Here is a 24,585-nt window from a genome sequence, read left to right as displayed (position 1 = left end):
TTACCCCATGCCCCTCAATGTGCTCATTCCCCCCAGCCCCGTGTGTCTCTTCCCTCATCACCCATTGTGTTTCATCTCCTCCCTCCCTTACCTGTGTGTCTTATCCACCAGTGTTAATTTGGGCAGCAAATTTCAACTTAGTTTTAGTCAGTCTTTTGACTAAAAAGCCGTTTTAGTTGTATTTAAGTCATCTGAATAATTTTTATTTAGTCAATCAAATCTCCCAAATTTTAATCGACAAATATAAATTGTTATTTGAAGAAATTAACACTGATGTGCTGTGGTGTGGAGTGTATAACAATTTTTCTACTCTATCCATCCTGTATGGTGGGAAATAATAAATACTTTTTTATTCTAGCTCCAATCCCTCTGACTACAATGCTGTATATGAGAAATAATCCTTATTCCTGGCGTTCAGATCCAAACTGTAAGTAGTCACACCTAGGTTTGACTGCTTACCAGGCGTCCCTTCCTGTCTTCACTGCTGCTACAATAGCCTTGGAAGCTCCCTGTCTGCACTAAGCCTGACAATGTAGGGAAGTGGTCCTCAAACTTCGTCCCCCCAGATGTTGCTGAACTAAAACTACCATGATTCTCTGGCTATCTATGCAAATCAAAGAATCATGGGAGTTGTAGTTCAGCAACATCTGGGTGGCTGGAGTTTGAGGACCACTGATGTAGGACTTAGTCACGAGATATAATAGAAAGCCCTAAGCTGGAGCTTCCGAATCTCCTTTAACACAAGTCAGGAGTATCTTTGTATTCATGTTAACGCCATATTCTGCCACCACCATCTGCCTTTAGCAGCAGAAAATGTCAGACCAGGCAATGTTTTTCCAGCCTTCCTCGGTCCAGTTTTAGTGTCCCTTGTGCCCACTGTGGCATTATTATACATTTCCAGCTGGCAGAAGTTGAAACTGAAGTCCATTGTTGTAGTCGATCGACTTCAAGGTTCCATATGTTGTGTATTCAGTGAGCTTTTCCACTGTTATAATAAGATTGAGTTACTGGTACCTTCCGGTCAGCTTGAACCAGCCTTTTTCCTACATAACTGCCACTGACTGTATGTATATTTATTTTGAGTTTTTTTGCATTCTCTGTAAACTTCAGAGCAGGGGTAGGCAACCTTTGACACTCAGCTGTTGTGGATTACATATCCCATAATCCTCTTACAGCCATAATGCTAGCAAAGTATCAGGTGGGATGTAGTACACAACAGCTGGAGTGCCGAAGGTTGCCTGCCCTGGAAAAAAATACTCTGCCAGGGGCAGCAGTCCCTTCATACGAGGGGAGAAAAAAATAAATCTCAACCTATACACAAAACAGCTATCAAATGTATGACGGGTGATGGGTTCCTCACTCCGATATCCAATATGGAGGAGAAAAAAAAGAAATCAAATTTTTTATAAAACCATTTACTTTATGGGGTATGATGACTTAAATTGAGTGAAAAAACACTTATTTTTGCTTATATATGGACTATAGTGAAAAAGTAACTAAATAAGACTTTAATAAAATGAGTCACTAATGAGGTGTGATGACCTCTTAAAAAGACAAGCTGTTTTTCCCACTGTGGTCCTTAAACAAGGGTTTTCAATTATTCTTCAATGCAAATTTAAGTACTCTTGGGAAAAGGGGGTGAGGGTAGGAACGAGAGAGAGAGAATGTGTGTGTGTATATATATATATATATATATATATATATATATACACATACACACACACACACACACATACAGGGAGTGCAGAATTATTAGGCAAGTTGTATTTTTGAGGATTAATTTTATTATTGAACAACAACCATGTTCTCAATGAACCCAAAAAACTCATTAATATCAAAGCTGAATATTTTTGGAAGTAGTTTTTAGTTTGTTTTTAGTTTTAGCTATTTTAGGGGGATATCTGTGTGTGCAGGTGACTATTACTGTGCATAATTATTAGGCAACTTAACAAAAAACAAATATATACCCATTTTAATTATTTATTTTTACCAGTGAAACCAATATAACATCTCAACATTCACAAATATACATTTCTGACATTCAAAAACATAACAAAAACAAATCAGTGACCAATATAGCCACCTTTCTTTGCAAGGACACTCAAAAGCCTGCCATCCATGGATTCTGTCAGTGTTTTGATCTGTTCACCATCAACATTGCGTGCAGCAGCAACCACAGCCTCCCAGACACTGTTCAGAGAGGTGTACTGTTTTCCCTCCTTGTAAATCTCACATTTGATGATGGACCACAGGTTCTCAATGGGGTTCAGATCAGGTGAACAAGGAGGCCATGTCATTAGATTTTCTTCTTTTATACCCTTTCTTGCCAGCCACGCTGTGGAGTATTTGAACGCGTGTGATGGAGCATTGTCCTGCATGAAAATCATGTTTTTTCTTGAAGGATGCAGACTTCTTCCTGTACCACTGCTTGAAGAAGGTGTCTTCCAGAAACTGGGAGTTGAGCTTGACTCCATCCTCAACCCGAAAAGGCCCCACAAGCTCATCTTTGATGATACCAGCCCAAACCAGTACTCCACCTCCACCTTGCTGGCGTCTGAGTCGGACTGGAGCTCTCTGCCCTTTACCAATCCATCCATCTGGCCCATCAAGACTCACTCTCATTTCATCAGTCCATAAAACCTTAGAAAAATCAGTCTTGAGATATTTCTTGGCCCAGTCTTGACGTTTCAGCTTGTGTGTCTTGTTCAGTGGTGGTCGTCTTTCAGCCTTTCTTACCTTGGCCATGTCTCTGAGTATTGCACACCTTGTGCTTTTGGGCACTCCAGTGATATTGCAGCTCTGAAATATGGCCAAACTGGTGGCAAGTGGCATCTTGGCAGCTGCACGCTTGACTTTTCTCAGTTCATGGGCAGTTATTTTGCGCCTTGGTTTCTCCACACGCTTCTTGCGACCCTGTTGACTATTTTGAATGAAACGCTTGATTGTTCGATGATCACGCTTCAGAAGCTTTGCAATTTTAAGAGTGCTGCATCCCTCTGCAAGATATCTCAATATTTTTGACTTTTCTGAGCCTGTCAAGTCCTTCTTTTGACCCATTTTGCCAAAGGAAAGGAAGTTGCCTAATAATTATGCACACCTGATATAGGGTGTTGATGTCATTAGACCACACCCCTTCTCATTACAGAGATGCACATCACCTAATATGCTTAATTGGTAGTAGGCTTTCGAGCCTATACAGCTTGGAGTAAGACAACATGCATAAAGAGGATGATGTGGTCAAAATACTCATTTGCCTAATAATTCTGCACACAGTGTACACACACACGCACTATAATGAAAAGAGATGCTTTTCCTAAATGTAAATACAACTTTAGCACAGCCTTTCTAAACATCTCCTGTAAAGAGACATCTAATGTTTAAAGGAACACAAACATATATTCCTGATCCTATAGTGCTAAACCCACCATTTAGGTGGCTTGCCTCCACTTAGCCCCCATAAAAGTTAAACACCTTATTTTCAGCGTTGCGCGGGTCTGCCGGCGCTGGCCCTGCCCCCTTGGTGACAACAGAATTGCTGATTTTTAGCCAATCGAAAGCATTGGATAAAATCATCAAGGGGCGGGGCAAAAGGCCATTTCAGCCAATCAGTACCTCCTCATAGAGATGCACTGAATCAATTCAGCGTCCCCATGAAGAGCGTGGAGATGCTGAAAGGCACTGCTGCCTACTGTGCAGCACTGCCCCAGGAAGCACCTCCAGTGGCCATTTGAAGAGTGGCCACTTGGAGGTGTCCCTAATGGCAATGTAAACATTGCCTTTTCTCTGATGTTATGTTTTATTTTACAACAGTTTGGATCCTGAATGATACAACACAGCAAGGATAAAACTGATAGAATTGTGAGTGGAGTTACACAAACTTTGCTGAGACAGGTGATTCTAAGTAACCTTGTAAAATGTAAAAAACTGTATTTCTGTATGCGCGCTGTTCCATTATCTGCATGTTGTATATATTTTGGTCTCTATGACAGCGCCACTGCTGAAAAATGCATGTTCTGGGTGTACCACCAATTCACATTTATTTTTCAATCATAATAAAGTTAGGCAAGGCATTATGATATAAGGAAAAAGGGAAGAAACCAATCTTTGTTTTTCCCACAGGGTGATGGTTAAATTTTAGGCCTGCTGACCCATGTTGTCCTATTATCATAATATGATTGACTTGATACTACCAGCAACACTGCTTATAGCAAACTTCAAATAAACCCTTACAAACCTACCTTTTGCACTAATGCTCCGAAGGTCTGTGATCTTCATAAGAATCTTTGGAAACATGTGGGGCTTGTTGGGTCTTCTCTTCCTGATGTAAATTTTCAGTGCTTCCAGAAGTGGCTCTTGTAGCTTATCCACTTTAGCTGGTTCTTCGAGGTCCTGTCGGTCTATATTATACGTATAAAAGAAATCCGCAAGTTAAATAAGTAAATACATGAAAGCAGTGTGGACAAACATAGAATTTTTTAGAAATTTCGCCACTAACGCTGCAGTGGCTGTGAGCTTTAATAACCAGGTTAATAAACCGAGATGGATGGAAATAGAAGAATCAAAAATGTTACCGGTTAGATTGTCAGAGTTACCTTGGTTAAACCCTAAGAAAATACCTGGAATTACAAAATTATTTTTATCTACCAAGACTACGCTCAAGGCCTGGGACATTATTTTTAAAAACGACCATTCTCCCAGTTTATATAGAGCAATGCCTATTGAGTTATTGAAAGATTATATACCATCCTTAAAAATAGAACTGTTCCCCTGTTCACCACAACACCACTTTCAGGTTTAACATTTGTGTTATCCTAGGCTATTATACGATGTTACCACGTATATAATAAAAGGAGGATTTGCTATGCTACCAATTACAAGTACTAGGCGGTTATATTGCATTACGCTTAATGTATAGCATACTATTGTACAGTATTACTACTTATTGTATAACAAACTATTGTATCGTATGACATACAATGATTATAACCCCCCTAACCCCTACCTTCTCTTCTGTACCCCATATACTTGAAAATAATAAAAATTCTATTAAAAAAAAAAATAGAACTGTTGAAGGATTGCTCTATAACTAATTTGGATATTTTTTTTATGGCAATTCTATTCTTTCTTAGGAAAAATTGAAGCTTAAGTATGGATTAACAAATGTATGTGAACTGGTTGTATGCTAATCATTGACAAATTGAAAGAATTATACCAGGTATCTGATACAGATAAAAACTATAAATCACGGGGGCGGGGCCGGACCGCCGAGCTGGACGGTCGCAGGTCTGTGCAGCTCCTGCAACCAACTAAAATATATTCTATAACAACCATGTCTTACCACCCGAAAATTGACCAACAGCACAGACACCCAGAGCTGAGAGACTGCGGGACCCGGGGAGAGGCTGGCTCATCGAGCTTCAGTCCCCTGGGGGAGAAAAACACGCTGACCTAAATGGGGCCTTCTCCTGCGGTGAGTGGGGCGGACGGCCGCTGCCCCACTATCCTGCACCACGGAACCCAGCTGAGTGTGCGGACTGGCGCAGGCCCGGCCCCGTTCCCCCCCCTTTGGACCGGTGGGGGTGATCCCGGTCCTCACCCTGAGGCCCTACACATGACACTGCAATCGAGGCCAGAGAGCCCAGCCGCCGCACCTAAAATGGCGGGCGCCACGTGCGCAGCCGGCAAAAGGAAGACCAGCTCTCAGCTCACACTCATAGCCACCAAGGCGGATTGTGCCTCCCACTCAAGCTGCACGGAGAGTCGGCGAAACCAGCGCGGCTCAAGTATGCGGGAGACAACAGCCGCACTGGGCACATGTCACATAATCGCCTGAAGAGACCGACACCTCTGCTGGAAGACCGATCCGGCATTCACCTACAACCCAGCCTGCACTAAGACGGACCGGTAAGCGGCAGCACTCTGAGGAACCCACCCAGCTCCCGCTCAGGGCAGACACCAGCCTACGGATGACCAAGAGAGGCAAGCCCACTAAAATACAGCGGCAACACTGGGAAGCAAGCGGCGGAGGGGAGAGACAGTGCCCCGGCGACGAAACCCTGCACACTATGACTCTCAAAGCACCGCAAAGATGCTGACTCACAAGACCAGACGTCCTGCAGATGCGAAGTATGTTCGGACACAGCACGGCGGCGGGGCTCCAGCCCCTACCAGAGGCAGACACCGGACTATACCGCAAGTGAACCACGAGGGGTCTGTTGATCCGCCACTGGCCTGGACAGTACCTAACAGGACAGTACCAAAGCTTTGGTCCCTATGCTGCCTTCATACTCCGCTACACTACACAAACCAGCTTCATGACACATAACTACTGACTTCCATATAGCTGGTGAGGGGTTAAACGGGGGTGAAAAATCAGCGCATGTTTAAAGCTTTTCTCTATAGGCTACATCTATCCTGTTAATAGACATGAACACATAACCAGACAAGGGCTGCATGTATACTTCATTAAGCATTAACGTGTTCATAGCTCATATAGTACCAGCGAATAATATGCTCTCTTTTATTGCGTTTTGTGTTTTATTTGTTTGTTTGTTTTTTAGTATATTTTTTTCTCTTTTCTTATCTCTACAGTGTGTCTCAGAGAAACGCCAGTTCACACACCGATTTATCTTCTGTCACACGTAGTATTATCTTGTATATCTATAAAAATGTGCATTTGTTCAGTTATGTCACTTAACCAAAAATTGTGCAAGTACCAATGAATATCCCATTGTAACTAATGCCTGAATAGCACGAGGATTGCCTTTGGGGTACCCCGTGCCAGTCTGTAACGACATATGCACAGCAAAAATAAAGAATTCAAAAAAAAACAAAAACTATAAATCACTTGAGATATCTCCATTAGAGAAAGTTTTTTTATACAGCCCCACTAGTAAAGGTATGATATCCTTATGTTATTCGTTTTATAATGCCAAACCCTTAGTTAAATTAAAACATATGTTGTCGTGGGAGACGGAGTTGGTATTTCGCATTGCACCGACCATTTTGAAAATCATTATAAAATTTTATATTGCTGGTACCTGGCCCCGTCTAGATTGCACAACATGAACAATATGTATTCTGATCGGTGTTGGAGAGACTGTAGGGGTGTGGGCAATATGGCCCATATCTGGTGGTTCTGCCCTATGTTAACTAAATATTGGAAAATGATTCATGATCTAATTATTAAAGTGGACAGAACCATTAGCATTTTAACTTCGGAACTAGCTTTATTTAAAAAACTCCCGGAGTCCGTTAATAGATCAGATAAAATAATCATAGACCACATTATGATTGCTGCTACATCCTGTTTACCTAGACATTGGATGTCCCAAAATGTGCCATCTCTCAGAGAAGTTTTCAATTTGATTCTAGAAAACAAGGCACACGAATTATCGCATAGAGCTAATATGCATAGTTTCCCAATATTAAAATATAATTGGGATAAATGGGAGGAAAAAAACAAAAAAGTTTATGGTCTTTGATATATTTATTGTTAAAGTGCATTGATGTACAAATGTTTTGCCATATACATTGTTATGCCTATTTCAATGATGGATGGATACCCCTTCCCATTTCCAAGTTCCCCTTCCTTTCCTACCCCTAATACAATGTTTGTATTATTATTACTTGTTATACAAAATTTTAAAACTTTAATAAAAATTATTTGAAGAGAATTTATTAGAAATATAGCTGTAGCATCTTGCGTTGCATTATTATAATTATTTCACTAGGTGGCAGTATTTTGTAGGAGCTGAGCAAACAAATCTGAAGAAAAAAAAAGGAAACCATCTGGCTGAACGAATTGTGTTGCATTAGGAGGAGAGTGAGCTATATTTGGCCTGCTGACATCTGAGTGGCTTTCAAGTCTAATTCTTGACAAAAATATTGCTTGGATGCCTGCTACCAGAGAATCTCCTTTGCTGCACCATCTACTATTTCCCCATGATAGAACTTATCTGATTTGAAGCTATTTCTATATATTATATATGGAGTACTCAAGATTGTTGTAAAAGCTTTAATACATTACATGCATCCAACCGTTCCGAACACCAGTATTACTGCGAGAGAGCCCTGATTGCCTCTCGTTCCTGAGTCAGAAGACAGTTGCTTTGACATTTTACTGCATTTCAACCTGTGGCTTTTATAGGCCACAGTTAACCAGCATAATGCTCTATGTTACTTGCTTTATGGGGGCTGTTTATACAGTTTTTATTAGGATCCATGACATCCCTGTCTCATAACGCTGTCTTGTAACGATCAGCAGGTTGTGGACGAAAGCAAAGGATGAAATATAGATCATTAAGGACCAGGTAGAAAGCTAAAGCCGATTGCATCAATAAATTAAAGACAAAGGCTACTGCTAAACCTCTATTAAACGGTTACACTGACTGCCGCTTAAAGAAGAACTGCTATTTAGAATACCTACATAATATATCGGATATAAGTCTCTACTGAGCAATTAGCAATGAAATGTCAATACGTACTTAAAAATGCAGTTGTGGCCTCATTCATTTTTAATTCTACATTATATAAGAAATCAAATACACATGAATGAATAAAGATATGTGATAAACATGCATTCCTAACGCTATAGTTTTAATCTATCTATATCAGTGTCTCCCCCACCGTGTAAGGGTAGGAATAGTGAGTTTTACTTAACTTTCAGCCACTGCCACGCTGGTCCCTGCGGGGGAGTTCCACCCCTTTAGCCGAGATCATCAGTGTAGACAATTTCAGCCAATCATAATCTTTCCCACCCTATGGGAAACGCAGAGCTGTGCCAATCTTACGGTCTCTATGAGACTATCTGTTTGAAATAACTGTGTTACACTCGGCTATTTCGTCAGCAGTTTCTATAGTGGCTGTCACTAGAGACATTGTAACCCTGCAGTGCAAACATTGCCATTGTTGGAAAACAAACACACACACAAATACAGGCGCCAATTTTGCATTCCAAGGAAGATCACACAAAATAAAATTTATTTAAAAAAAAAAATAGATACTTGTTACTTTTCAGGAATTGATGTTTACATATGTTATATATTTTCATTTTTTTTTTACTTTCAAAATATATACTTGTTCCAATATATTACAGCATTTTTTGTTTCCCTGTTTTTAAAATCCTCAAATAGGAAACTGATAAATGTATAAATGTATGTAATTAACTATATTGTTTATCAGTGTTCTCCAACCCATTCCTCATGGACCACCAGCAGTCCAGGTTTTTTCAGTATCTCCATTGGAATAAAACAGGTTAATACATAAATCCTGGACTGTTAGTGGTCCATGAGGACTGGGTTGGGGAACACTGGTTTAGATTACAGTAAGCTCCTCATATTTTCTACCATTATATATTGACGAACGAATGAACTACACAACTTTCCGATGAATACCTTTATCTGATGCCAAAAACAATCAATCAATACTGTTATTCAATGCTGAATGAACACACCTTCACAAATTAAGCAGATGGCACTGAGAAGGCCAGTTTCTGTGTCATCCATTTCCAAGGGCAGGAGCTGGTTGGCAAATGTGAACACAAGGTCAGTGAGAGGACCAAATCCAGCATTGTGCATCTGCGTTCGGTTAAGAGTAAGGCCATCTGAGAACGTCATAGTGTCCTGCTCCGGTGTATATCTTGTGCAAATTCGAAGAATCTAGGATGGAATGGAGGAGAAGAAAAGAACCATGTTATTTGTTGGAGAATAATGCACAATGTGTGTATCCTGCGCAAAGTCGAGGAATCTAGGATTAAAATTGGGAGAAGACGACAATAACATGATTGACTGGGGAATAAAAACAACCATATTATCGGTTGAAGAATGATGTTCAAAGTTTATTTATCAGCATATCACAGCAATTCATTCTTCTCTCTTCTAATAATTGGCTACAGCATAGAAGCATATGGATAAGATGTTCCCGTTATATTATAAGAAATACTGACTATTTTAACAAAGATAAATTTAGTGGAATCATTATTGAGTAGAATACCATTGCCAGTACAATAAACAACAGTTTGCATATAATATGACACTTTTTTGTTCCTTTTGTAAATAATGATTTGTAGATGCAAAAGATTATTTTAAGAAAATACAGTGGTTTAGGTCATCATAAACCAGACTTATTGTTACCATTACATTTGGTGCAGTCTTGTGATTACTTGCCTTGTTAATGAGGAAGACAAGAAGTGTTTTCATAATTTATTTAGCATGAATCACGGTGTAACTGGTAGTGGATATGTGAATGCATATATAGATGGGTTTGAGAGAAACAGAAACTACATTGCACATGGGTTGGTGGCGGTGCAAGGAAGTGGTGGCTGTTAAATGGATGCTGTGCAGTTTGCTGTACTCTGTTGGCCACAATGCTACACATGGCTTTTGGGACAGTACTGATCCAGTGTGCTGGTCTACCTACTACAGGAGTGTGGTAAATGCTTCATCATCCTGGATCATACTCATGCTCATGGATATCCAGTTTAGCCATGGTTAAGACTCTGACTTATCGTTTTCCGTTGTCATTACGTTGGGTTTTACAATACTATTCCGTTATACATTCTGTGGACTTTATAGCATATCTTCTTGTGCCTTTGTTTATATTACAGAGGTTTCCCTCTGTAGATAATATTGCTGAATGTAAACAATTACGGCTGTTTTACATTAATGAGATCTGAAGACACTGCCTTTATAGATAGATATGTTCTGTTTGCCTGTATTTTATACCTCCTACCAATGTGGTAACATCTCTCATACATTAACAGTTTATATGAGCCTACTGGCTTTCTTAAAAATCCACAGCCATTTAGTTATTTAAGTCAACGTTTTTATTTTTCATATGTTAAGCACATTATTTGCTATTTGATGCACATAGGCATATGTTCTTACAACATAACTTTAGCACATTTCCTTTGCCTTTATTTACTTTGTTATATTTTATCTTATCGAGACAGGCCACCTAATAGGGTACCCCACTTTGGGCTCTATAACCAATTTAAAGTGCGTTTTTCACCTCTCGCTAAGAATTGGAGTAAACTAATCGTCTTTTTCTTGAGACTTGATCATTTTCATATTCCTCCCCCATCATGGAGAGGTTTCCTTTCCTTAAAACCTACCTCAAAAGGTACTTCTTGCACCTTAGGATGATTTTAATCTTATACTTAAAGTATAAGTGTATAGGCCGATGTGAACATTGTGTTTGTGTACATTTGCCATTTAAATCTCTTCTGTACGCATTATGTTCATGCAATTTATTATTATTTTATGTTGTGTCTGAAATTTGTTAACCCCTTCACATCATCCACCCATATACCAGAATTGGGTATACCCAAGTCTTTACATTGCAGACAAAATTTGTTTTGTAGAAAGCAGCCTTAAAGGAACACTATAGTCACCTAAATTACTTTAGCTAAATAAAGCAGTTTTAGTGTATAGAATAGATCATTCCCCCGTAATTTCACTGCTCAATTCACTGTCATTTAGGAGTTAAATCACTTTGTTTCTGTTTATGCAGCCCTAGCCACACCTCCCCTGGCTATGATTGACAGAGCCTGCATGAAAAAAAAAAACTTGTTTCACTTTCAAACAGATGTAATTTACCTTAAATAATTGTATCTCAATCTCTAAATTGAACTTTAATCACATACAGGGTCTAGCAAGCTATTAACATAGCAGGGGATAAGAAAATCTTAATTAAACAGAACTTGCAATAAAGAAAGCCTAAAAAGGGCTCTCTTTACAGGAAGTGTTTATGGAAGGCTGTGCAAGTCACATGCAGGGAGGTGTGACTAGGGTTCATAAACAAAGGGATTTAAATCCTAAATGACAGTGAATTGAGCAGTGAGGCTGCAGGGGCATGTTCTATACACCAAAACTGCTTCATTAAGCTAAAGTTGTTCAGGTGACTATAGTGTCCCTTTAAGTATAAAGGCAGCCCAGCCTCAACATCACTGGTGCTATAAAACCTGTCAGGGACATCACGTGCTAAGCTGCAGTGAGCCACGAGAACTGAAAGAAACACGGAGATGGAATGGCGAAGAAGTGAGGACAGCAGCAACTGAAGCTGTAGCCAGATGTCAGGTAAGTATTTTCTTGCTGGTTGGGGGTCAAATGGGGTGCAAGGAGCCATATTAAAGAGGGCAGGGGGGGGCAACCCCCAAAAATGACATTTTTCAATTGATGGAAAATGGGAGGGTAGACAAAAACTGGGGTTATGAGGATAAATAGAAGGGGGGCAGAAACACAGGGGACAGATATGTATGGATAGAGGGTGAAAAAAGTGGAATAAAAGGAAATGTAAGGGGGGCACATTCAGAGTGGCCATGTTTTAAAAAACAGGTGTCACGGGACCTGTACCCTAACACACAGGAAGAGTGGAAACCCACAAAAGGTGGATCCGAAAGAATAATTACCGAGCCTTAGAGTGGCTGGACTGAACGTATTAATATAGCGAGAAACAAGGTCAGGGTAAGCCAAGGTCAGGAGTACAGAATTACACAGAGTATGTACAAAATCGGGTCAGGATACAAGGAAATTACAAGTCAAATACGAAGTTGGGTCAGGATACCAGAAATCACAAGTCAAATACAAAGCTGGGCCAGGATACCAGAAATCACAAGTCAAATACGAAGCTGGGCCAGGATACCAGAAATAACAAGTCAAATACGAAGCTGGGTCAGGATACCAGAAATCACAAGTCAAATACGAAGCAGAGATCAAACAGGAATTCACAGGGGGTTCTCTAGGAGCACTAGACGAGGATCTATTAAGAAACTACAATAGGGCAAAGAATAGGGGCCAAACCAAGCCTTAAATAGGCTTGCCTGTGAACTGATTTTTCCATGTCATCATTGCGACTCAAAACAGATTAGGATCGCAATGATAACGTGGTCACTTTTAAAACGATGAGTGACGTCACACCTAAATTCTATTTAAGGACACGCCCTGTAACGGGCAGTGTCCGAAGGACTGATTGTAGAGACTATGCACCGCGGAACGCAGAGGAGTGATTTGCCGGCATTAGAAGGGTAAGTATAATCTTTATATAATCTTTATTTAAAGATGCCATGCCTCGTGGCAGTGTGGCAGGAGGAGTGCTGCGCAGCTTGAGGGAGGTGAGTACACGCTACCCCAGGACACTCAAAATACTGGGGGTGTTGGGGGCGGAGCCTGACTGCTGAACTGGATGGTCGCAGGCTGCCCGAGCTCGGGGCCCAAGACCTATAAAACAATTAATTAACAAGCCAAAAACGACAAAGTACCGCTTCATACTCCTGCTAGACACCAGTGAGCGACCCGGGAACATGTTGCCTGAGGCGGTTCTGCCGGTAACCAGCGGTTCCAGGACAATGCAGCCATGCGGCCTGTTGGAGACCGAGGCGGGGAGAGACGGCCGCTCTTCCTGCACTAAGGTTGACTAAAGAGACCAAAAGCGCTCCCACCCCCCCCCCCCCCCCTATGGACCGGCGGGGGTCATCCCGGTCCCCCCCAAAGCGCAGACATACCCGACCAGCATCCACTGGAGAGGTTCTGCAGAATTGGAATCCCACGTGGCGAGAGCCAAGATGGCCGCCGAACCGAGACCCAGCTTCACCCAAACTCCCAGGAAGGGAGCCACACAAGACCGCATCGCACAAGCCTTCGACACGTTCTGGGCAAGATACCGGGAACTGACCCAGCGAGGTGCAACGCGGTTTACCACAGCAAAAATAACCCAAGACAACACACAGCCAGTCGCAGACCCAAGCTGGCCTACAGTCAAGCAACCCACGAGGTGTCCGAAGAGAAAACAGACTAAACAAACTACCACGCTGCCTAAGATAAGAAGACGACAATCAATTACCCGCATTCAGCACAAGGCAACCCGAGACTCCTACGGACCGTGGAGGAAGAAGACCCCGACCCCATCGGAGGCTCAAACTCACAGTATCCAGCGACGGACCCCCAAGCAGACGGAAAAGAGGATAGAAGACGCCGCAAGACACAGAGACTGTGGCCGCTATACCCCACTGCAGCCTAGCACGGAAAGGGGAACCCTGAGGGCCTCCAGACGGGCTAGCAATATACCATTGGTGGGAGTCGGCTGATCGGGTCACTCCTCTCAGGCCACTACTAACCTATATATAGGTTCACATATCTCTCCGTTGAGGACTGGTAGTCATCCTGTGACATTCTGCATTATTCACATAATAACTGGGACTTATTGGCTGTGGGACCCGCATGGGCAGAGGTTGAATCGCATAAAACAGCCTGGATACATGTGGGGTATAACGTTGTGCAAGTGTCATTTAACCATATAATTTTTCTTTGTATATCCTATAATGTGCCCTAGCCTCAGCTTAATGCCCATAACGTTTAAGCGTACTATATTAGCGTATGATTAACCACTGAAGCCCCATAGTCTGGCAACCACAGGTCATAACATGCTTATGGTACTTTACTGTAGTCTCGTAGCTCTTAATTTTATTCATCTTAATTTTCCTTACTTTGATGCATTCCTAATAATATGCTACTTAGCAGTTCGGCTACGCGAGCTATACTTACTCTGTTAGCCAATCAGACTTAACGTTGTGTCTCACTTTATTTTAGTGCAGGAGATCGTTTGAAACAATAGAAGTTACACACTGCCCTCCTCTTCTTGTTTAGTTCTGGGTAGACATAAAACGTTAACTGCTGGGGGCGGAGCCTAACCTTCCATGGAGTAAGACGTGTGCTCTCCTAGCTCTCTTACCCCGGGCATACAATCCGCATCCATCAGCCTCCACAAAGGTGCATCTCACCCCCAAAACTTAACGCAGACCTACAGCAACCCCATCACCACACATTCAGATGGGGGGAACGAAAAAAAGAAAAGAATCCACACCGTCAGTGGCCACGATGTTCCGCGCCAAAGAAGACAAGCAGCCATCTTGGGCCCAGAGCCAGGCAGACACAGGCTCGGACTCTGAAGAGAGTGACAGGGAATCTACAGACACATCACCTCTTACTAAAGATGATCTCCGAAGAATGCTCAGAGAAACATCGGCCGACATCAAGGCCTACACAACGGCAGCACTCGAAAAACAAATATCAGGCCTCAAAGAAGACATAGAGGCGCTGACCTCTCGCACAGGCACCACTGAACGCCTCATAAAAGAAACCCAAATACAAACAACCACCCACGGCAGAGAACTGGAGAATCTGTTGGACAGGGTACGTTTTCTGGAGGATGGCCTAGAGGACTTAAATAATAGATCCCGCAGGCAAAACATACGCATACGGGGCCTACCGGAAACCGTCTTACCGGACGCCATACTGCCAACCATTACAGCAGTATTCCACTCCCTCCTGCCTGACACCCCAGAACACGACATATACATAGAAAGAGCACACCGAGCGCTGAGGCCGCCGACATTCAACCCCAATATCCCCAGGGATATCATCGTGAAACTCCTTCACTTCCCAATTAAAGAAAAGCTAATGAACGCAGCCAGAAACCGCCCGCCTCTATATCAAGGGCAACAGCTTCATTTCTATCAAGATCTGGCGCCTACGACACTGAGGAAACGCCGAGAACTAAAACCCCTCACCACCGCGCTAATTGAATCCGGGTGGCGCTATATGTGGGGGCACCCTTTCAAGCTGACAGCTAAAAAGGGAGACCAAACCTTCACCCTCCATCAAGTCACCGACATGCAGGATTTTGCAGCGCATCTGGGAATCCCCTTGCGGTATCCACCGGCCGACTCCAACCGTGCCACTCCAGGAGACAACAGCCGTAAAGAAGGACCCCGCTCCAACACAAGCCGCATGCAGACCAAGAGGAAAACACCATCGGTCCCCCAGGAGCAAACCCAGACAGACACTTGAACGGTACCATGAACAGCTGCCAGAACCACATCGGCGGACCCACAAAGAGCGGAAAGTTCCACTCCGTGAACGTGGTCCAAGGACACTGTTCCTCCGGTAGTATGCACTACGAACTGTTACACCCTAGTTAAGATTAACGTTTCTGTTTGATATGCAAGTTTATTACAATGTTATATTTATTTGCCATGCCATGACACCCCAGAGCACTATAACTGCCCCTCATTAGGCCTAGACCTCGCAGGCCTCAGTCCCAAGCCTATAATAATGTCGCACGAGTGCGAGGGACAACATACATACCCCACACACCCCGGACCCCAACCGGGTTGGGGAGCCACATAATTGCCTCCCAACCACACAAAACGACCACACCGGTGCACGACAGGCCACAAGGCAAAGTAGAAGGCCTTCTTGGCCTCCCCAAGACCCATCACCCTAGCTCAATATCTGCCCAACCCACTTAAGTGTATCTAGAGACGCGACACACCAGCGCACAGTCTCTCTCCCCTCACCACATCACCAGCGAGATGCTGCCCTTTTTATGCCCCACTTGTGGATGTCCCCACTCCTCATCCTCCGACCCTACTCGGCAGGGGGGGGTGGGGGGAGAGATGGGGAGAGGGAAGGGTTGGGAAACGCCACTAAGACCCAGAGGTCTCACAGTACCTCGTTCTCAGACCAGGCCGGACCGAATGAGCTAAAGAGCACCCAGGGGGGAAGGCAAGGTTCGATACCCGGAACCCACACTGAAAGGCAGACACGCAGGGGGCATATTTAATATGTACAACTTCGAAACTGGGCCAAAAGTAAGGCAGAACAACAACTAAGGCCTTACCGGTGACACCCTTACAGAAGGAAAGGGCGTAGCGCCCACAGATTTAACCGGGGGGGAAAGCAAGAAAAAACTAGCGGTAACATTTTAGTAACAAACCCCAGGGGAGGAACACTATTTCACAAAAAGAGGTTTGATTAATGCAGAATGTGTCCCACCCCAAGGTACTACTTACATGCTTATTTCTATTTTTTACCAGAACCGCACACCTTACCCCTCTTCTTTGTATTATATCGTTAGGGGTGTTTTGAACCGTCATTTACTTTGAAGTGCAGTTGTGCGACAAACTATAGCGCCTCACTGATATCCAACTTATACTTAGTCACCAATGTTACATAGCGCCTCTCTGCATGTGTATATGTATTTATCAGAATGTATCCCATTGCCTGACAGAAGAGGCTCCCTAACCTCACTAGAAACACCCCCGCACGACGACATCACGACAACGACCCCCCCTATGCCCCACAACCATACGACTTACCTTAGAGCAATATAAGGCGAAGAGGGAAGGGCGACAACCACCACCCCCTAGGGCTATGTGAGCCAATCACAACCTGACACTCTAAAATTAACTCCCTCGAGAGACCCTGAGCACACGAGACCGCCCCATCAAGCTTACAAACCTCACAGAGAGCAGACACCCCCTGAGGTATACATGCAGCTCCTGCAGACCAAAAGGTACCATAACCTATTAAAAGGCCCACCAGACCCCAGACACAACTCCCCTGACACTACACCTTACCCAATCAAGTACACGACCAGAGACAAACAACTAACACCGACTGCAGTGCCTTCGCACGCGCCTTTGTCTTTCAGCAAAAACTATCCTCGATACCTGGAACATGACGGACAGACAGAACGCCTAACCTGGACAGACACAAGCGACTGCCCACCAACGAGAAACCAGACACCAACCTTGAACCCACCGATTTCAATACGCGAACAGGTTAGCAGAAAACACACTTACCACAGGCACAACAATGACACATGACCGACACCGACACCTGCATCACCCACCAAAGAAATCACGACAAGCACATACGACCTAGGAACCACTCACACACATAACCAAGACAAGAACCACGCAGACCATGGCGATTAACAACGCCCTCATGACCTCACATCACGAAACTGGCTCTCATACATCACCACCCTCCAACACAATAACCTGAAAACAGACCCTCTAACACACTCTCACTCGCACGACGCGAGTCAAACCAACCAGCACAATTGAAACTCTTACTCAAACCACCCTACCCGAGATGCACCCTCGGAACTAGAACAGAAAACCCGGGGACAGAGAGGGAGAGGCGAAGCACCGACCCACCTCCACCCTCAAAACCCCAACCAAACGTATAACTCCTAGCTCACCTGACCACAAAGCATAAACAAGAACACCAAAACCTCACATTGCTTACAAACTATAAACATCCAAATAAGCAACCCCAGCCGCCCAAAAGACGCCTGGCAACCAACCAGTAAGACCAGGACCCAACCCACTCCCCTATACCCAGATCCACCTGGGACATCCCACAAACCCCCCCCTGCACCGCCACCCGTCACCCGACCCATTACCCCGAATCCCCACCCCTCCCCGCTAACCAACAACCCCGCTCTCCCCCCCTAACACACACTACATAAACGAAACACCACACACAAGACACAACACAGCCACACCCAGCATGCCGGCCACTCTGACCTGCCTATCGATAAATTGTAAAGGACTAAACAATCCGACCAAACGACACCAACTAATGAGATGGGCAAACAGATCTAAGGCGGACGTACTCCTCCTTCAAGAGACACACTACACTGAAGCTAAGCAATTCCCTCTCCTGAGCCGACACTACCGAATCAACCATTTCGCCAGCTCCCCTCACGGCAAGCACAACGGAGTAGCCATCATTATCCGAAAATCGTGCCCACTCGTCATCCAGCGCACAATAGCAGACCCACAAGGCCGATACCTCACAGTCACGGGCAAAATAGGCACACATTCATACGCCTTCACTTCCTTGTATGCCCCAAACACACCCTCCAGCACTTTCTGGCACACGCTACAAGCACACCTAGCTCTGTTTCCCTCCCACCACTCCATACTTGGCGGAGATTTCAATGCATCCCCTTCACCCTCAGTCGACAGACTCCGCACTCGCACGCACACTCAACATGGACCGCCGACGGCCAAAACAGACAAACTGCTCTCCTCATTCATCTCGCGCACCCACCTCCTAGACGCATGGAGATCTCAACACCCAACATCTTTAGACTACACCTTCTTCTCGCACCCACACCACTCATACTCCCGCATCGACCTTTTTCTCATCTCCCCAGCACTGGCACCAATGGTTCACTCCACATCCATAGGCCCCATTACGTGGTCCGACCACGCAGAAATAACACTCACAATTAACCTACCTTGCACAGTCCGACCATGGTCTTGGAGACTGAACCCCCACTTGCTTCATAACCCACAAATCAGACAAGAAGTAGACAGGGCCCTCACAGAATACTTCCAACTGAACAAATCCGCGGACACCTCAGAAGGGACCCTATGGGCTGCCCACAAGGCAGTGATCAGGGGAGTCCTAATAAACCAAGCAACAATACATAAAAAACAAAAGGTAGCACACCTAGAAAAAACACTCACAACTCTCCGAACCCTTGAAGCAAAGCACAAAGCAGACCCAACACAAGAGCTAACCGAACAGATTAAAAAATGCCAAACTGACATAAAAACATATATGGCAAAAGACTCAACAAAAGCCTTACTATGGACAAAGCAACTCTTTTATGACAAAGCCAACAAAGCCGATACATTACTCGCACGAAAACTCAAACAAAGAACCGAAAACAAACAGATACACAAAATACGCACCCCTGATGGAGCAATCACAGAAGCCCCAGAAGAAATTGCTAGCGTCTTCCTAAAATACTATGAGGCTTTGTACGATCACACACCAGGAGCACGCCATAACCCAACACCTATTAAAACACTAACAGAAACATATCTCAACCAAGTAGCGTTACCCTCCCTCAATGGAGAAGCAGCACAAACACTGGCCAACCCCATAACAACAATAGAACTCGCAGGGGCGATAAAAGCCCTGAAACCCAACAAAAGCCCAGGCCCGGACGGGTTCACAGGGCTCTATTACAAAACATACGCCCCCACCCTGATCCCACACCTTTGCAACCTATACAACACCATCTTACAAGGCGACCCACTACCAAAAGACATGCTACAAGCCAACGTATGCCTCCTTCCAAAACCCAACAAATCACACTTAGAACCAGGACACTACCGACCGATCTCCCTCCTCAACGTAGACTTAAAACTGTTCACCAAAATCCTTGCCGACCGCCTAAACCCCCTCATACCCAAATTGATACACCCAGACCAAGTAGGCTTTATACCGACGCGACAGGCCAGCGACAACACAAGACGGACATACGACCTCATATGGACGGCACAAACCAGACACACACCGACCCTTTTCCTATCTCTAGACGCAGAAAAGGCCTTTGACAGACTATTATGGCCCTTCTTATTCGCCACTCTAACCAAATTTGGATTCCCCCCAACATTCATTACCGCCCTACAGGTACTATACGCCACCCCACAAGCCCACCTCCTATTACCCCTAACAAATCCCCCCTCCTTCACGATACACAATGGCACACGCCAGGGATGCCCGCTGTCCCCTCTCCTCTTTGCGCTCTCCTTGGAGCCGCTCCTGCAAACACTCAGAACAAACGAAAACATACAAGGCCTAAAAATCCGCGGAGAAGAATACAAAACTGCAGCATATGCAGATGATCTACTCATCACAATAACAGAACCAATAACTTCCCTCCCACCACTCCTTCAAGCCCTGGAAACCTACGCCAACATATCCGGATATAAACTGAACATCGACAAGACTGAAGTCCTAGCCATACACATAGACGCCCCCACAAAAACGGCTATACACCAAATCTACCCCTTTGACCTCGCACCCACACATATCAAGTACTTAGGTATAGCCATCCCAGCAGACCTCTCTCGCAGCTATGACCTAAACTACACACCCACGATCCAAAAAATCAAACAAGATGTAGAGAAATGGCAAAACATGCCAATATCATGGCTGGGAAGACTGACATCGGTTAAGATGAATGTCTTACCCAGGCTGTTATACTTATTCCAAACTCTACCAATCCCAATTAAAAACACTGACATCAAGCAACTACAATCTACAATCGACAAATTCATATGGGCCAACAGACGCACCAGGATCAAAAGACAAACCCTATACGTTCCCAACAAAGCAGGGGGTTTAGGCCTCCCACACCTCACCCACTACTACCAGGCAGCTCAGCTAACACAAGCACAAAACTGGCACGCCCCTTGCGGAACCAAAAGATGGGTAGACCTAGAGCACGATATCTTTGGCAGGGACTTCCCATCATTATACATATGGCTCCCCAGAACAGCAAGACCTCCCCTACCCCGAACATCCCCCGCAATCATCAACACTATCAACATCTGGGACAAAGTAACCCAAAAAAGTGGCTTGACAACACAACCCTCACCCCTGACACCAATCCTCCGCAACACACACTTCCCACCCGGCATGACACCAAAAGACTTCGCCCGATTCGAAGAAAACGACCTCACACGACTACACCACTTCTATAGAAACCAACAACCAATACCATTCGCGGACCTCCCACAAACTACACCATACCGCACCTTCGACATGTTCCGCCACCTACAGCTTAGGAGCTTCCTCGAAACTCCGACAATAAAACAGTCCGGCACAAAAACTCTTACGCCCTTCGAAAAACAATGCATACAAACCCCTACACACAAAGGACAGATCTCAAAGCTATACACCCATTTAATTCAAAACGTTAAACACGGAGCACTTACATATGTGTCGGCTTGGGAGAGGGACATAGGTCCAGCCGAGGATCCAACAGACTGGACCGACATATGGGAAGCCACGGCATCCATATCCATATGTGTGAACCACAAGGAACAAGCATACAAGACACTACTGAGATGGTACGTCACCCCACTAAAACTCAAACAGATGGGCAGGTCGGACAATGACCTATGCTGGAAAGGCTGTGGACACAGAGGCACTTACATACACATGTGGTGGGAATGCACACACGCAACACAACTATGGAACCAAATAGAAACCATGGTATCACAGATCCTCCACACTAACATACCACACGACCCATGGATATGGCTACTATCCAAACCCATGGCCAATACACCAAGATCCCAAAACAAACTGATTGCCAAAATTGCACTAGCAACCAGGAGAGCCATCGCTGAGAAATGGGGAAGCCCAGACACACCCACGCTAGACACAGTAAAAAGGAAAATTAAGGACACAATCAAAATGGATGAATTGTCCGCACTGGTTCACGACACGACCACACATTTCAATAAAATTTGGGACCCATGGTTCTATGAATACCCACCAACAGCCTAGACCACCAGTGAGCACCCACACGGGATCACATCCCAAGTACGCGTCAACCACACATATCCCACACCCATAACCCCCTCAGCCCCCCTCCCCCCGAGTCAGTAGACCGCTAGAACACCCCTACACAAACCACACTCTCCTACCAACCAAGCTACGATACACGCCGGCACCAATGGCGAACAAAAACAAAGGACACACATGACCAAACAATAGCAATACGCAGCAAACACACACTCACACTAACGATTAACAAAGCAATACAGCACCCACAACGCACACCACACCGCACCACAAATGACGCCGAAACGACCCACAAACCACACCCATACCGATGACATATAACGGACAATAACTCACTTAGAACGGAAGAGCACAAGAAACAGAGACAGACACTACAAGCTGACAATTCAGGATATCTCCCACCCCGACCCCTCTCATCCCAGAGGAGCCCGAAACCCAGCGGGACGACTTGACCACTGAAGTACGCAAACACAAAGGGTACAACAGAAAGATCACGAAAGCACAATGTGCAAAAAATGTACCCCACAACTGCACACCTATGATAGGACAGGGCATCCTACCCCCAACCCTTTAATCTTCTGTACCCTACCCAAACCACTAGACCAGGATGTATCACGCAAGAATAGAATAATGATATGTAACACAACGCTGAGATCCATAATCACAAGAATATTGCAACTGTCGAAATATTCGAAATACTGAAATAACTTTATGTGCAAGCAATATATGTTCCTTTTTCATGTTTACCAAATGTTTACCCCCCGCTTATTTTCTGTACCCCTTACCCCTAAACAAAACAAAAAAATCTTTCAAAATAAAGAATTTATAAAAAAAACGTTAACTGCTTGTAAAATGTAATGCTATTGTCACTAACCTTATAAACAACTTACATCTAAATTGAGTAAAACTAGAGGGCTGGTGATTATATTTACTCCAATCCACTACACTATACTACTGAAAAGTCTGTAGGTTTATAATGATCTAAAACTTTTAAAGCATTTAGTATTCTACATCTTATATAGTTACATTGTTTAAATACTCAGCTAATGTCTTGTATAGCGGTAAGACCTACTCAGATGGCAACCACCCTTCCTATAAACGGGATCTTGTTCGATCATAAGCATTGCCTAGTTTACTGTAAAAGAGTGCAGCCTTATATGTCACGTGGTGACCAGTCTTCAGCTGTTGCCCACTGGGAGTTCTCACTTGTTTTGTCTGCTCTTACTCTTACAATATAGCTGCCTAAGCTAGTTAAATGTATAAGAAATGTGCGAATTCCCGTTCTCTTCTTGCATAGGCGAACAAGCGAGATCTATCACTAATAAGCCAACTTTTAGAACACTATTGTCTGTACGAGCCATGTTTCTTCTCTTTTGTCCCTCCTCTACCTATTTCTACATGGCATGTGCATTATGATAACAATACTGAAAGCTAAACGTAAACCTAAACGATTGCAATACTATAAAAACTATAAAAATGTGCCTGTATAACGTATGCCATGATTTGTACAATCAATGTTTACCTATTTTACTGGATGTCGCTGTTGTGGCACATACCGGCTGTTTGTTCATCCTGTGCACACCCAAAATAAAGAATTTAAAAAAAATAAAAATACTGGGGGTGTTTCTTTTGCAAATCGCTTCGTAATGACTGGGTTGAAAAAAAAATATATAAAGTAAAAATAAATTTAACAACTGCTTATGATAAAAAAAGCCCATAAAAAACAGTCAATGAAGAGCATCAAAGTTTATAACCAGCCAATTACAGGACAGCAAAGAAACAAGTTCACCAGCCCCCCCCAAAAAAAACAACGCAGGAAAGGTTCCATGAAAAACTGTTCTGCATTGAGAAGGCTATACTGTCCACATTCTGCTGGGTTTTGTTTGAGAACATGAGAACCAGGTTCCTTAGGTGATTCAGATTAGATCGGATCTAGAGGACCAATAGGCTGATGTTTAATGTACACTAAATCTCAGTAAAACTTAGCATTGCACATTGAATGGTTGTTGTTGTTTTTTCATTCCCACTGGTGTCTTTGAAAGCCTTACAGTCAGCGTGTGTTTCAGTAAGTGCTCATGTATCTTTGCGGATAGCGTTGACTGCTGAAATTAATAATAACTTTGTGTCGTAACCTGCTTTGTTGTTTGCTCTGCGGCAAATTCGGCTAATTGACTTTAACAGATTTAGATTTAACTACTTAAGGACCAACTGTTACTCTTTAGCATCATCATAATCTGGTCTCAGTAAACCTATTGCCAAGTCAGAAAATTCTGCTGATATGAATTTTGCAGCAACATGCGTCCCTGCAGTTGGTAAACAAGAAAAATCATGTATTCTGGAGCAGGATCATTGAAGGAACACTGAAGTCACCCGGGACCACTTCATGACAATTAAATGGTGT

General features: G+C 43.8%; 1 protein-coding gene across 4 annotated transcripts in view; it reads right to left on the bottom strand.

Annotated features, from left to right (window-relative positions):
• Positions 1-24,585, bottom strand: part of RARB (retinoic acid receptor beta) — an 895,445-nt gene that overhangs the window by 6,595 nt on the left and 864,265 nt on the right. For all 4 annotated transcript variants that reach the window (XM_063452189.1, XM_063452190.1, XM_063452192.1 and 1 more), the window contains 2 exons: positions 9,455-9,659; positions 4,239-4,397 (listed from right to left, as the gene is read on the bottom strand). In XM_063452189.1, the coding sequence (XP_063308259.1) occupies positions 4,239-4,397; positions 9,455-9,659 (364 nt within the window). The remainder of the gene's footprint in view (positions 1-4,238; positions 4,398-9,454; positions 9,660-24,585) is intronic.

Source organism: Pelobates fuscus, chromosome 4, assembly GCF_036172605.1.
Source record: "Pelobates fuscus isolate aPelFus1 chromosome 4, aPelFus1.pri, whole genome shotgun sequence".
NCBI lineage: Eukaryota > Metazoa > Chordata > Amphibia > Anura > Pelobatidae > Pelobates > Pelobates fuscus.
The sequence above is the reverse complement of the archived record's forward strand: the minus strand, read 5'-3'. Positions and strand labels throughout refer to the sequence as shown.